The sequence below is a fragment of the Balearica regulorum genome, chromosome 7 (assembly GCF_011004875.1).
Source record: "Balearica regulorum gibbericeps isolate bBalReg1 chromosome 7, bBalReg1.pri, whole genome shotgun sequence".
Lineage (NCBI taxonomy): Eukaryota > Metazoa > Chordata > Aves > Gruiformes > Gruidae > Balearica > Balearica regulorum.
In genome coordinates this window covers 9014757-9029599 of record NC_046190.1, presented here as the reverse complement: position 1 = coordinate 9029599, position 14843 = coordinate 9014757, and the positions used below count along the sequence as shown (strand labels likewise).

The window sequence follows — 14843 nt, the reverse complement described above, 5'->3', positions numbered from 1 at the left end:
AGGAAGAGGCTCTCCAGAGATGTGCCTGTATTAAAAATTTGTTTTCACGGAATCACAAACAATAGTTGATGTTGGAAAGGACCTCTGGAGATCATCTTGATCAGCCTCTCAGCTCAAAGCAGGGTCAACTACAGCTGGTTGCTCCAGACCTCTTCCAGTTGGATTTTGAATACCTCACTGTAAAAATAAATACTTTTTCTTACATTTAAATTGAATTTCTTGTAATCCAGTTTGTGCCCATCACCTGTTTTCTGTTCACTGGATAATACTGAGAAGAGTCTTGCTCCCTCTTTTTTACCCTCTCCCACCAGGCATTTAATTTTATTTGAATTATTTTATTATTAAAAAAAAAAAAAGTATTCCCGAAAGATGCTGATAATATCAATAAGGTGAAGAAATGAGGTATTTTACTTCCTTAAATTGTCTTAAATTCCTCCACCGGAGGGAGGCTTTCTGAATTGTGACTTAAATACAGGAGAAGAACTCAGAGTAGAGTTATTATCTTGTTTCCATTTTGGCTAGTTGAAATGTGTGTGTCAATCATTACTCTGTAAGAGAAATACTAGATCAAATGAATATTATCTTCTTTTGAGAAATGTGATTTAACTGTTTTGTTCAAATCCTGACTTTGGTCTGATGATTCCTGCCTTCTGCTCTTATCCCCTCTGCCCGATCTACACAGTCAACTATTTACAGATCACATACCTTTTGTCATCTTTCTTTGTCATTACGGTTCATCAGAAATTTCTACTGAAATGTTTTTCTCAGGAAAAAAAGCTGAGAAAATAGAAAGATCTATTGGAAAGTTTTGGTGCCATTGAAACTAGCAGGAGCTATACTGCCTGTTTTGTTGCCTTGCACCTGAACAGTTGCCAAGAAACCAACTGATGTGATTTGTAGGTGGGAATGTCATGAATGAGTGAGCTGCCTACTTGCTTGGTTTACAGCAAGAAACTTCTCATTTTTGCTGGAATTCCCTGCTGAGCAGGAGCTCTGAATTACAAGTTCAATATACAGTGTAGTTTCATATACTTCAGTTTGCATATGATAATATTTAAATGAAATTTTCATTGAAAAACACAAGGGTTTTAAAGGTTTATGTAACTTCTTAGATAATCCTATTAATGTGAAGTAATATATCTAAAATGACCAAGGTTAATTTATTGAGTAAATACTCACCTTCACTATCTGCCACTGTGATTAAAAGTGTTGCTTTTGACATAAGGTATCAAAACTTTAAAATATGAGTGTGTTGGAGGCCTTGTATCTTCTTGGTGCTTATCTGCCTGTTGTTTGTTATCTGGTCCTTGGACAGTCTGCCTCTTGTCTTGTCTCTCCTCCAGGATGAGGAGTATAACTTTTAACATCTTTCATCTGGGCCAGATTCTTGACACTTTTTCCTCACTAATTTCACAAGGACTCTGAGTTTTATACTCTTTGGTTGTTTTTCATGTCATTCCTGTCATGATATGCTATCTTATTATAAACAAATATCTGGTATGCTTTATTCATTTAAAGGTCAGTGGTTTTTGTGTACTAGTGCTCTTGAAACTTGGGTATTGTGTCTGTCAGAAAGCCTCACCTTTATCATATACCTTAATTTATACTTAGTTTATAAGTAAATTATAAAGGTAGTGTAAGTTTATAAGGGGATTCCTCCTTTTCTTTCACAATCTTCAGGCTGCTTAGGACCATTTGCACTTGTATCCTTCCTACAATCTCTTCCTGATTAGGATTTCCAGATATATGTCCCCCTTTAGGTGCCTAGGGTGTTAGTTTTTGTCTTGTATAACTATGCATGTAACTTTTTTTTTATTTATTCTATATTTCTTCTACTGACTTTGGTCTGTGAGCCATTCTCCATGTTCAGCTGATCATCACTAACTTTTAAAGTGTTTTTCAGTAGCACCAGGAGCTTCTTAATCTCAGAAACAGCCCTGAGTGAAGCTTAGTTAAATCTGTTTTTGTTGTTGATAAAGCAGTTGCCATGACCTTCTTGTCTTTTTCTCTGTGAACAGTCTTGCGTACAGGATCTGCTGTGTCATTTATAAAGATTGCTCCTCACAGAAGTGTTCTTTTATCTGAACTTTGAATCATTTAAGCAGAACTGTGAGGAGGACTTTCTTACTGTCAGCTGTCTGAGTAATCATTTCAAAGTTCATGCAGCTCTTTAGGTCACCTTTTATTGTGTAGTGTCTTTCCTCAGTGTCAGAAATCTTTTTTTCAAATACTGTTATACATCATCTGCAACTCCCCAATTAGCTCCATCTTTCTGTAGTCTGTTATCTGCATTTAAAAATAAATAAATAAATAGTTCACTATGTCAACGATGCTGATTTGCCTTTTGAGATGGATGTGGCAGTGTAATGAATGAGCTGTATACAATCATTTTAAGAAGAATATTTGCTCAAGCCATTCCTTTGGATCAATGCACAGCCTCCTTACAGCTTTTGTGGGTTTTCACTAAGCTCTTTGAAAAGTTGTTTTATCTCCTAGGAAAAGAATGGCTTCATATATATATACACACACACACACACACACACATAATCCTACTGCAAATTCCTATTGAAGGATGTGAACATCTTTTGTTCAAACACCACCAGTTCAAACTAATCGGTAACACAGAGTATCACTGCATAGGAGCAACTTTAAATTCCAAATCAACAAATGTTTACCTGTCTCAAATAAAAATATAGTTGAAAATCGTCCAGAAATTTTAAGTGTTCTCTTGAAAACAGGCCAGACAAGACAGTTTGGTCAGTCATTTACTGACTAATCTCTGAGTAATGAGGGTGTTTTTCAGCTGGTCCTGGACTCTGTTGTTTACCATTATCCGTAGGTATATAGACAGCATTATAACCCACTCAAGCCTTTATTTTGCTGGAATAAATAGACTGTTATTCTACTGATCATCTATATTTTACATGCCTGCCAGTTTGAGTTCATCTTTCTTGACATGCGTGATGATAATAGCGTGCAGTTTACATTTCCATTTAGATCCCATCAGCTCCTTGTACAATAAGTCTGGAATTACTGCATGGTTGATCCAAACTTCTTGTATTAGGTAGTTTCTTTATCTTCTAGTCTCTTTTTCTGAGGGTCAGTATTCCATGCAAAGCCCAACTTTGCCAAATGTGCTAAGCTTGCAGCTTCTTTTTTGTTTTTTTTTTTTAACCGGGTGAGATTGAATTTAGGGTAAACCCTAGAATATTACATTGCAGTATGCAGAAGACAACTGCCAACCGAACAAACACCATACAGGTGGGATGCAGATTGTATGTGGTTCTGGTATGTCCTAGCGAAGACTAAGTATCATTCTCAGAACCAGAAGTAGGTTTTTCTGTGCAGGATAAATTGTCTTTGAGCTAGTCTGTGAAGCCAACAAGCTGTGACTTTGTATGCCTTGGTTTGAGATTTAGTGGAATTTTCTTTTGGTCAATAATTAAGTAAATAATTCATTGTTTATCAAAACAGATGACATTGCTGTTTGCGGTATGTCGTTCATGAAGACTAGAAAACTGTTTTGCATCCCTTTAAAAGAACTTGAAGTACCTCCTCTGTGGGATTTGACTTTTAGCAAATGTGCCCAAGAGGATGCTATACACACTTTGTCCCTTTTCTTTGGGCTCTGATGACTCTGAAGTTTCTCAGGATTTAAGTTACTTTGCTATTAAGAGAGAACGTGCTCTCTCGTGCACATGCTGAATGAAATCCCCATAGACTGAGCATGTGGAAAAATCACGTTTTAGTTCTGTGAACTGTTCCTTAAGGAAACAATATAATATCTTTTCTGTTTAGTTTTTTCTAATAGGATGCTGCAGTAAGAATTAGAAGTGCCATGTAATTAAAGTTTTTCTGCTTGAAGTAATCCAGTTGAGATTCACTTTGGTGTCATTTTCATGGCTGGGTTTATTTTTCAGAGAAATAGTCTCCTTATCGTTGTTGGCTTAGTTTAAATATCATTGTCTGGGATTAGTGTCTGATATTGAGCTAGTTAAAGTAGTATTAGTTAAATGCAAAGATTTAAATCAGATTGTTCAGTTACAAAATATTACACAGCACAGAAGTATGCAGTTCAGATGTTATCTTTCTGTAATCCAATATTTGCTTTATCTTCTCTCTCTTTCAATTTTACAGGAAGACATCTACATGTATGGAGGCAAAATCGAAACAAATAATGGCAATGTTACTGATGAGCTGTGGATTTTCAACATACACAGTCAAACATGGAGTACCAGAACTCCTGCAGTACTTGTACATGGCCAACAATATGCTGTGGAAGGTCATTCAGCACACATAGTAGAGCTGGACAGCAGAGATGTGGTTATGATTATTATTTTTGGATATTCTGCCATATATGGTTACACAAGCATTGTGCAAGAATACTACATCAGTAAGTCACTTTCAAATCATTTTAATCATGTACTGATTAAAAAAACCTCGTGATTTTTTTCAAGTGAAGAACACTCCTGTTTTTCGGAAAGAAAAATATGTATTTTGCAAAATAAATAAAACCTCATCCTTTTTCTTTCAAACGATATAGATCAGATTTTTTGTTAAGAGGTAGCATTTCATATATGTTTGGAGTATAATGGCTTTAGCTTTGTGTTACTGTGTACGTGGCTGTAGTACTCTAAATGGTTTAAAGGTCAAAACCAGAAATTCCACTCAGTGGTTACTGTTGTGTTGAAACTTACCTCTTTACCACAGACTTACTGTTTTTGCCACAGAGTAGACAGAGTAAAAAAAAGAGTAAGTAGAGCAAAATGAAAGGGCAAAACAGAATGCAATGAACAGTGCCTACTACAATAATTTAGTTATTTTGAAGGTTCTTTAATGTTGCTTTAATACTTTCATTCTGATTTTTGAAATGTAATAACTTAGTTAATCATTGTATATAGGGTTCTCTAAAGTGTATACATGTAGCTACTTGAGGAAATAGAGAAAATTAACATTAATTTTTGTAAATAACCTGCTATGTCTGTCTGGAATTCCCCTTGCAGACTGGCAAGCTTTTCTTAGGGGTGATTTTAAATGCCAGAATTAAATAAACCATGGCAGTTTTTTATCCTTTCAATAGGATAAACTTGAAAATCTATAACTTGTGATATGTTTTTTAGGAATGTTTATATGCCCACTAATTCAAATTATAATCTTATCTTACTTTTTTTGATTCCATGTTTTCTATAGAATTGATCTGAGTCCCTCAGTTATTTAAGCAATCACAGAATGCATAATATAAAATTCCAAAGTAATATTTGTATGTTAAGGCATATTTTTTTAGATCATTCCATTTTACTTTTTTTACATGTATGCGTGTATAGAAACACTGTTTAAGCAGATTTATGGGCTGGGGAAGCCCCTTCAAAACTCAGAAGGTTCTTAAGCTTCCCTGGCATTATCTCTGATGGTAGTGTTGAAATTTTATAACAATGTTGAAAAGAGAATGGGAATAAGAGTAAGAGCACCATGATGTGCTTTATCCACACTGAAAAATTTGATTGAACTGCATAAAACTACTATAAAACTCTGGTCTTTGAATGATGTCTCACAATGATATTATTAACAATAACTATTAAAGGCCAGGTTTTTTTGAAAAACTTAATTTCTGAAATTTTTTTTTTAATTACCAGAGATATTTTTTTTTTCTTGAGAACAAGAATATATTGTTCTAGTTTTTTGTGTGCTCTTTCACAGTAATGCCTATTGGAACTTTGTATTATTTGCTTCTTCACATGCTACTTATTTAGTCTGGAGTAGAAGTACAACTATTCTCACCTATTATTGTGGTTAGTTTGAATATGAAGAGGGAAATGAAAAGGATGAGGAGTACACGATTCACTTTCTAGTGTAAAATTTTCTGTCTGGTGGATTTTATTACTGGCCTTATGGTTGAAATGTACAACTTGTTCCTATTTTTAATTTTTTTTTTTTTAATGTTCAAGCTATATTTGTGGAGGATTAATAAAACAGACTAACTAAGTGTATATAAAACAAACAAAGAAAAAAAATCTAAACCTTTCATGCCGTGGTGATAAGCTTTGAGTAAGAGAAAACACTTATTTCTCTGGCAGTTGTTATGGGTCAGAATTATTCTCAAGTTTTTATGTCTCCTTTCTGAAATGATCATTTTATCACATACTAGTGAGAAATTCATCAAATTGCATCAAATATAAAATAAACTTGTAGCAATATAGGGTATTACTGTGGAAACCCATTGATTTCAGTGAGTCTACTCAGGTGATGAAGGATCCTTGGTGCATGCAGTGCTTCACAGAACATGGTCTCTGTGCTGTAACTGAACCATTTCTGCTGTGGATAATTCTCATGTTTCCTTTTACCTCATTGCATCTCCCTCCTTCACCTCCCCTCAAAGTTAAATGAATTTTGTGGCAAATTTTCCTGAATTCTATGTCAGCTGTAGCATTTCTCTACAGTTTTGCAGCTGTAGGATCATTTTTAACCATAAAATTCCAGATGGTGCTTTGAACTAAGAATGACTAGATTTTTCTGGGGACTTTAGCAGCTCATTAAAAGACTTAGGAAGTGATAGAAGTATTGCCGTGAGCCCACCTGAATTGGAAAGAAAATTTGTTATAAAAAAGGGCTTCTGACATTACAGAAAGAAAAATTATTTTCTCTGCTTGCTTTTAAAACATACATTGCCTTAACATTTCAAATTGTACTGCTTTATTCTTTCTAAATGTTATCAGCCATGGCTTTTAGTTCTAATGAAGGCTATTTTTCAAGCATTTACTAGATGCCTACTGAAAGAAAGAGGCAAGTTACGCTTTGGTTCAAGTGAGTTGAAACCTCTAGTGATCTAGTCCTGTTAATAAACTTTGATTAATGTGATATGTGGCATTCTGGTGCTAAAGCCTTCTTTAGTTGCTGTGACCCTGATTTCCATGGGGTCTGGATCAAGAAACCTCTGAAGAAGTTTAAATTATTCGTAGATTCACTCACTTTTCACACAGGTATATAGGTCTTATTAACAAAACGTGAGTCAAATGTGTGTATGGTCTGAAAATTTCTCTGATGTTGTCTGATTAGTGAAGTAATTTCTAACACAGTCACATAAGTTCTGGAAAAATCGGACCAGGTTTGCAGGCAGATTTTCACCATGCAAAAGCACAGGAATTCATTTCTACTCCAAAGGTGTGGTGGTTGTTACAGGAACAAAAAAGCTTCCTGTTGTCCTTTCTTGCTATACCTAGACTTACGGCTTTTGAGGAACCAATAAATCCTGGCATGGGAATTATGTGAATGATTTTACTAACTTGAACTGTAAAGCTTTTCTGGGTTACTCCCCAGGGAAATTTATTTCCCTTTAGGTTAGCAATACCTCATAAACCTTCTAAGAATCTCAATGTGAGTCTCAAGGTGAATATAATAATGGTGGTTTGTTTGCAGCTGAGCTTTATAAAAGCTCCTTATATATTAAGAAACTTTTGAGTATGTCTTCTGTGATTTTATTTTATTTTTTTAGAAGACAGAGTTTTGTTTGGATTAGCAGCATATCACTGGTTTTAGGCTGCATTTTTTATGACTTTGGCAGTAGGTTATAGGTTGCTTTTGTTTAAAAATGTTTCTTTGAAATAGTGTTAAAAGAAATGGCCCTATGATGTAACGTGTGCTAACTCTTTTGTAAGTTAATGTAAGGTTTGTGGTTGCTCAAAATAATTTTAAAGTTTGTCACTGCAATGAAATGTAGATGGCACACCAAGGTGCTTCTTGGACATTTTCGTTTTTTTACTTAGTCTGTTTGAAGGTTGTATTGTGATAAGGACAGATCAGGCCAATATATCTACCTTTCCTTGGATTTTTTTAGTGCATTTTTTTCCCCCCCAAACATTTATTTAGAAACAACTTAATATCAAAATGCTATTTATAGTATTCCAATTTGATTGGTAAAATTATTATTGCTCAAATTTGCAGTTTTTCTTGATTTGGCCATCCTAATCAGTTTCATACAAGGAAATGATCTGTAAATCTTATTTCACTTGCTTTGCATTCTCTGATGATGGAATGGTGTTACATCTTTGGATGTGATAAACATCCTGTGAACAAAAGGCTGGAATTTATCACCTTGGCCATCAAAATCAGTGCTTTTTAAATGTAAACATCATATTTTATAATTCCTTTCAAAAATATATGAGGATTAATCTTAAAGAGTTTGGGGTTTATTCACAGTATCATTGGAAAATTGGTTATAATTTGAGTGACTAGGCATATTCTAATTCATAGCCTATATTTATCAATAGCCAGTTTATATTCTCTATTCATTTGATGTAAGCAGCTCATCTCCCTTCTTGGAATTCTCTTTGAATTATATTTATAGATACCAACCCTCCCTTTTGCAAGACTAATTAAGGCAACCTCATTTATTCTGCTTTCATTCTAATAGTTCATCTGTGTACCTTTTCCCCAAGGAGTTAATCTCTGTTGAACATAGATGGTTAGAAAAGCATGTGAGATGTTCTAGGTGAGATTTCACCAGGGTCTGGCTGAATAACCTTAATCCTACTTCATTGGGAACACATCACTTGGTGTGAAGTAAAATGACATTTGTATTGCATCCATGAGAAAGTCATTAATGGCTCATAGACTTTCTCTGAGGAAGCAGTACTCCTACTCATTCTTCTCAGTCATTATCAACTGATGATCTTCCATTTTAGAGAGGTTCATGTTGCTAATCCTAGTGCACAGTATCTTTAAGTTGTTGTTGAATTTTGATCCATTTTTTTCCAGTAGCCAAGATCATACAGTTCATTCAGCACATTCTTCTGCTGCTTTTGTGAATTGATAGTGTCTAAATTTATCCAATTATTACACCTTAAGTTTGTGACAGTGTCATAAAATGCACCCATTCTGATCCTCAAGAAGTTCCCCAGTAATCCCAATACCTCTCAACAACGTTCACTGCTGCTTCTTGTTTGGTGCCAAAATCCCATTCCTTTTTAACGGCGCATTTACTAATTTCCCATTGTGACAGTATAGTAAGGATGTTACTGAAGCCCAGATACTGAGAACACCTACGCTTCCTTCTGTAGATCATTGTTTTTTAGGCAAATGCGATATAAATGGTTTGGAACATTTATATTGTCCAGTGAAACTGTTTCCCATTATTTCAACGTTTGTTATTTATCCTTTTTAAAAAATAAACTTTGTTCTTAATCTTTGCATATAACTGAAGTGAGATTAAGGTGTACAATTGTCCAGAAATTGTCTCTTCTCCCTCTGATCTGTAATGTCAGCACTATGATTGCTGTTCTTTGGTAATATCTAACCAGCTTTGTTCAAAATGCTTGCTGCTGGGCCTGCAGTTTCACTTGCTGTGTTTGTCAGAGTTTTGGAATAGAGTCATATCCCCAGCTTCAGTACATTAAATTAATGAGTTTAGCTTCTATCTCAGCTGTGATTTGTTTTTCTGTTTACATGTTTTTGTAGATGCCTTTTCTCCTTTTTTTCTTTCACTTGGTCAGTCTCCTGGAAATGGTTGTGGTAAAACTGGACATGAAGCACGTGATTCTCTCTGACAAAGGTGGCCAGAATATTGCAACATGTGACTGTGTCCAGCTGTTTAGTATCTGAAAGATTTAATTATCTGAAGGTTATCATAGTCACTTGCCTAAGCATTTTAAGAGAAACTTTATGTGGTAGAATTGTCTGGAAGATTGCCCAGATGTTGATGAAAAATGTCAAATTACAAATGAAAATTAGAAGCCCCTATTACTGGAATGATTTTCTTTGTTGTGATTTTTTTTTTTTTTTAATTAATTTAATCTTATTTTTACACTGGCTATTAGACATACAAATTGGGGAGTGAAAAAACTCCTATATCCTTATTTCTGGTTTCTTTATTCATAGAGCTCTTTCTGTATTTGGCTTTTCATCTGTTGAGGATGCAGAATTTTGCATGATTGTTTTGGTCAATCAGGTACTTCATCTGATCTAATGATAGAAAGAGTGGGATCTCTTTGCATATGAGATGTTGTGTAAATACCTTCAATAAAAATTACATCTGTTTTAAAAAAAGATAAGTGAAGATCCATATCAATGAATTTTTTTTTTTTAAAAAGGCAAATCACATGCATAGTAATGTCTTTACATTAAGACAGAAGTGTATTTTTTGTCTGAATGATGCAATATTCAAGATGCTGAGGAAGTGTGAAATACATCAAAACTGCACATAATACATTTCAGTATTGAAAATTCAGGCAGCTCAATTAAATTTTAGTGTGGGAAATAGAAGGAGAAACTGTAATACTCCTTTTGACTTTTATTTCAGAAAGATGTTGCTGGATCTCTTTTCTCAAATTTAGATAGTTATCCATAGCATATGGGTTCTGTTACGCAAGAAGGAACAGCTATTCATATTTCTGCGCAAGTCATGTAAAGCTATGCAATATGCAGTTTCACCGTGACAGTGTTTTAAATGCTACATGACCAGTCAGATATAAATGCAAAATATTCTATTATGCATATGATTAACACCATTGTGTAAATTTATGTGGAGAAATAGTCATTTTTCCCTTAAAAGCATATATGCCAATCTTTAGACTGATCACTATTCAAATGAAAAAATGAGGATGGTGTTGGTGATAAAGATGTATCTGCAGGTTGACTCGTCACCTACATTTTACATGAATTGTATCAAGTAAATCTATTTTTTAGCAAGGTAATATGTATGTAAAATACAGTATTATTGGTACAAATTTGATGTTTGTGTTCAGAGTTGCAGTTCTTAATAGCTTGATAATATCCAAGTAGAGATTGGAATAAAATACTTGTTACATTACACTACATATCAATAATGTAAATATACTGTGTCTGATATAAATAGTGTATTACACAAATTTCAGTGTTCATACTCACAAAAAATTAGCACAAGTCTTCCAGTTTAATCTATACTTTATAACTTGCTATAAGCACTCATTACTGAAAAAAAAAAAAAAAAAGTAACTTAGAGACACTACCTGGAAACCATTTAATGAAAGTAGAATAGCAACAGTAATAACTGAAAGTCATGGGTCTTTTCACTGAGCAGAAGAATCTGGAGGAAAAAGAGGTAATCTTAAACTACCTACATAATATCAGATAAAAATTGAAATGGAGTTTAAACTAACTTTAGATGAAGCAAAGTGTGTGGTGTTGTGGGCCAGCCTTGGATAAGTAACTTTATAATGGCAGCCAATTTATGTTAAGAATTAGGAGACTGTTCCATTTTGGAAGTCCTTGGCCACACTTTCTATTCTTCTGACATAATCTTCAAGAGGCTGTAAGTGAATTATTTCTTCCATTTCACATCCATAAAACTGGCTGCCTAATCATCATAGGCTCTTTTGAATAGGCTGGTTTCTACAGGAAATACCTCCTGGCTTGCTCTTTTTGTGGCTTATGTCATCAGCTGGGAAGATGGAGGGGAAAAAAATGGAAATTTCAGGGCCACAGGCAACAAAAAGTCACTTAACCTCTCTGTCTTTTTTATTGCTATGGTAAAATAGTTTCCAATTGTGTTTTATTCTTCAGTCATAACAGCTATTGTGAATGGCTTTATTTGGTGTCTCTCTGCAGTTATTAATGATGTGATGTAAAATGTGGATTTAAGTGCCAGTTTAATGAGCTGCTATCAAATTATCCTATTGTGAGTTTTCAGCAACTGAGTAGGTATATTTGCAATCAAATAACTAGAAACAGTAGTTGGAAACTGATTTCATCTCAATAATTTTACAGTTTACCAGCAAAATGCCTATCTATATCCATGTGTACTTTGAGGTACCTTCTGTTACGCGCTTCTCACAACTTGCAGCAGTTCAGTTTCTGCCAGGCTTCTCCAGACAATTTCCCCGTGACTGAGTACAGGTGTTCCTAATGCAGGTGATGTACCTGGAGCACTGAATTCTTATCAGCCTTCTCTGGTGGAACAGAGTTAAAGCTGAGAGAGAATTAATTGTAACTCTTCATTTCATATTTTCCAATAGGCTTGGGCTTTTTTTTTGTTTTGTGCACGCACGCTGAACTAACACATGGGAGAGTATGAAATACTGCCTGGCACCTGTAACAATGATGTATTTGTGATTTAATTAAGAATAGCAGATAATAGCCTAATAATATTATCCATTTGCAGATATTTTGACACATGAGTATACAGTTACTTCTTAAAACAAGTCCCTAGTTATTGCTATATTTAGAATTATAGTGGAAATGATTTTATATACTTAAAACTCTTAGTATTTTGTGTTAGCTATAGTAAGCCTTAAACCTATGTCTTCTGTATGTCTGTTCCAGGGTCTAATTCTTGGCTCGTACCGGAAACAAAAGGAGCAATTGTGCAAGGTGGATATGGCCATACTAGCGTCTATGATGAGCTGACAAAATCTATTTATGTCCATGGTGGATACAAAGCGTTACCTGGCAATAAATATGGATTGGTGGATGATCTTTACAGATATGAAGTTAATACTCGGACATGGTAAGTGGGATTTAAAGTGTAGGAAACTGTTAGTTGTTACTGAAAAAGAAAACGTAAGCATAGAGTAAGCGTCTAGAAAGTCACATAGGCACCTCCATATCCTTTGTGTGTTGCAGAACAGTACATTCGTTGCAACAAAATGGAAGAATTGTGGTAAGGGATTAGACTTTAGACAGCGGATTAATGGAGCTACATATCAAAGGAATGGCAGAGAGGACGCTTTGCACGTGTTCTACAAATTAAGAAAAGGTTCTCCTATCCAGGCATAACCACCATGCAGGAATAGTACACACGTACTGTTTTCACATGGTGTGCTGATGCACCTTCAAGTACCTGTTATATAAACAAGTAGAGAAATATAAGAACTGTGGAAGGTTATTTTTCACAAAACTATCAGAAATAAGAGAGAAAATTCCTGGAATTTTATAGAGATCCTTGATTATTAATGTTTTTGGTGTTTCTTTTCTGGTTAGTTCCTTGTCCCTCAAGTTTATTGTAACTTATGAATGCTGCTTATATGTTATGTACAGAAGGTGACCTTAACTGTTTTTTCTTGCCTTATAGTTCTTGATCTCAAATCATCTCTGTCATGGAACATTTTATTCTTGCAATTTAATATTTCTGTTGAGCACTAATGGCTTAACTTTAGCACACAAGACTTGCTCTCAGATGTTGGAAACGTGGGTTTGATTTCACTAAGGCTCTTGATTTTGAATGCCACTAACTCATGGCACTTGGAAACCTTATTACACGAATTTTTTGTCCCTTTTAATGTATTTTTTAAATTATTGAAATTTTAATTTTCTCTTATTATACTCTATTCTTGGAACAAAGTGATATTGTATCCTTTTGAAGGTCTGTTCAACAATATAATAACAATTATTGGAATATTTTTATTAATTATTCATATAAAAACTATCTATACTAATGTGGCATTTTCTACATCTTGTAGAGAACTTAACTCTTATTCGTTTCATGAGTATTACACTGGAAATCGATTGTGCTATGGGACTGAAAGCTGGCTGAGAGGATGGGGTAATGACACTTATGTAGGAAAAAAAAATCTTTGTTTACTGTATCTGTGACATAATCAGTATTCAAAGCACTCAGTGAGGCAGTTGAGCCTGAACTGACTAGGTGGGATATGAAGAAGAGGTGGAATCACGATGGCTTTCTCATGCCCATGTACATGGCTTTTTTCACACTTGCATTTGCTTGTCCTCTCTGTCTCTGTTTTTCTCTTGCCTTCGCTTCCTCTCTGTTTCTCTCTCTCATCTGGCTGAGGTTCATATGCTTCACTAAGTCTTGGCATACAAAGTTGATTACTTGTTTTATTCAGTGGCATGTGGGTTTTCATTTCTTCATATCAATTAGGCATAAGCTTTATGTTTCTTGGAATGTGAGGGGGTGATATCTTAATTCCTAGTCTGAACATTATTTCTAATACATGATGGAGAATTACAGCGTGTGTAATACTGGCATTGCTTTGCATTACTTGCATATATTGCTGCAGTTGGCAATTGGGGGGCAATGTGGTGCTGGGCTTAGATAATGGCTTGAAACACTGGAAGCACCTGCTGGCTCCTGGGTATTTCTATTACCATTATAATATCATGCTGTTGTAGGCAACACTTGGCATCGGTATAGTTAACATGGACTAATGTTTGCAGATACACGTATATGTGCATTAATAATGAATTCCATGTAAAGTGTGCTGAGACTCTCAGATAATTTGCATGGTGTTGATATGTGTTGGAGAGTTCTGAAGATTGCTCTCATCAGTGATGATAATGAATAGTGAAAATCCTGGCCAAATTAACAAACTTGATTGCATTACACTTCTTCTTCTGCTGAATCTTGGGGAAAAGTTACTGTTATCAGGAGGGATGAAACTCAGCACACAATATGCAAAAATTAGGCAAAAATTCCGCCTGTAAAATGTGGGGACCAGAGCTGGGGCAATGCAGTTGGGTGGCCAGTAGAAAAGTGAGTAGCCCAAAGAAAAGCTGCAGAGATTGCTGTTATATTCACTCTAGAGAGGAGAGAGTCCTTAGTTTTCCCCAGAACAGTGTATGGCTCTTTAGGTCTTCAGTGATCAAGACAACTATTTGCAGACAGCTGCAAGGCAGGATAATCAAGACAGAGCCTAGTGTATAGCAATTAATGTAAATTAGGAGGTAGGAGCTGTAGAAAACTGGTAAAGCAAAAGACAAAGAAATCTATAGTCCAAATGGATAAGGACAACATGTTCTTAGTATATTGTCATTCTTTCAACTCATAGCAGCAGTATTCCTCCATTACTAGTTGAAAATAGAAGACATTATTTTTAACAGTTATTTCCTTGACATTCCTAATTTTGTATGTTGCT

The 14843-nt window shown here is 34.9% G+C and overlaps 1 protein-coding gene across 4 annotated transcripts in view; it reads left to right on the top strand.

Annotated features, from left to right (window-relative positions):
* ATRNL1 (attractin like 1) overlaps window positions 1-14843 on the top strand; it is a 522496-nt gene that overhangs the window by 72707 nt on the left and 434946 nt on the right. For all 4 annotated transcript variants that reach the window (XM_075757823.1, XM_075757824.1, XM_075757826.1 and 1 more), the window contains exons 8-9: window positions 4138-4393; window positions 12292-12475. In XM_075757823.1, the coding sequence (XP_075613938.1) occupies window positions 4138-4393; window positions 12292-12475 (440 nt within the window). The remainder of the gene's footprint in view (window positions 1-4137; window positions 4394-12291; window positions 12476-14843) is intronic.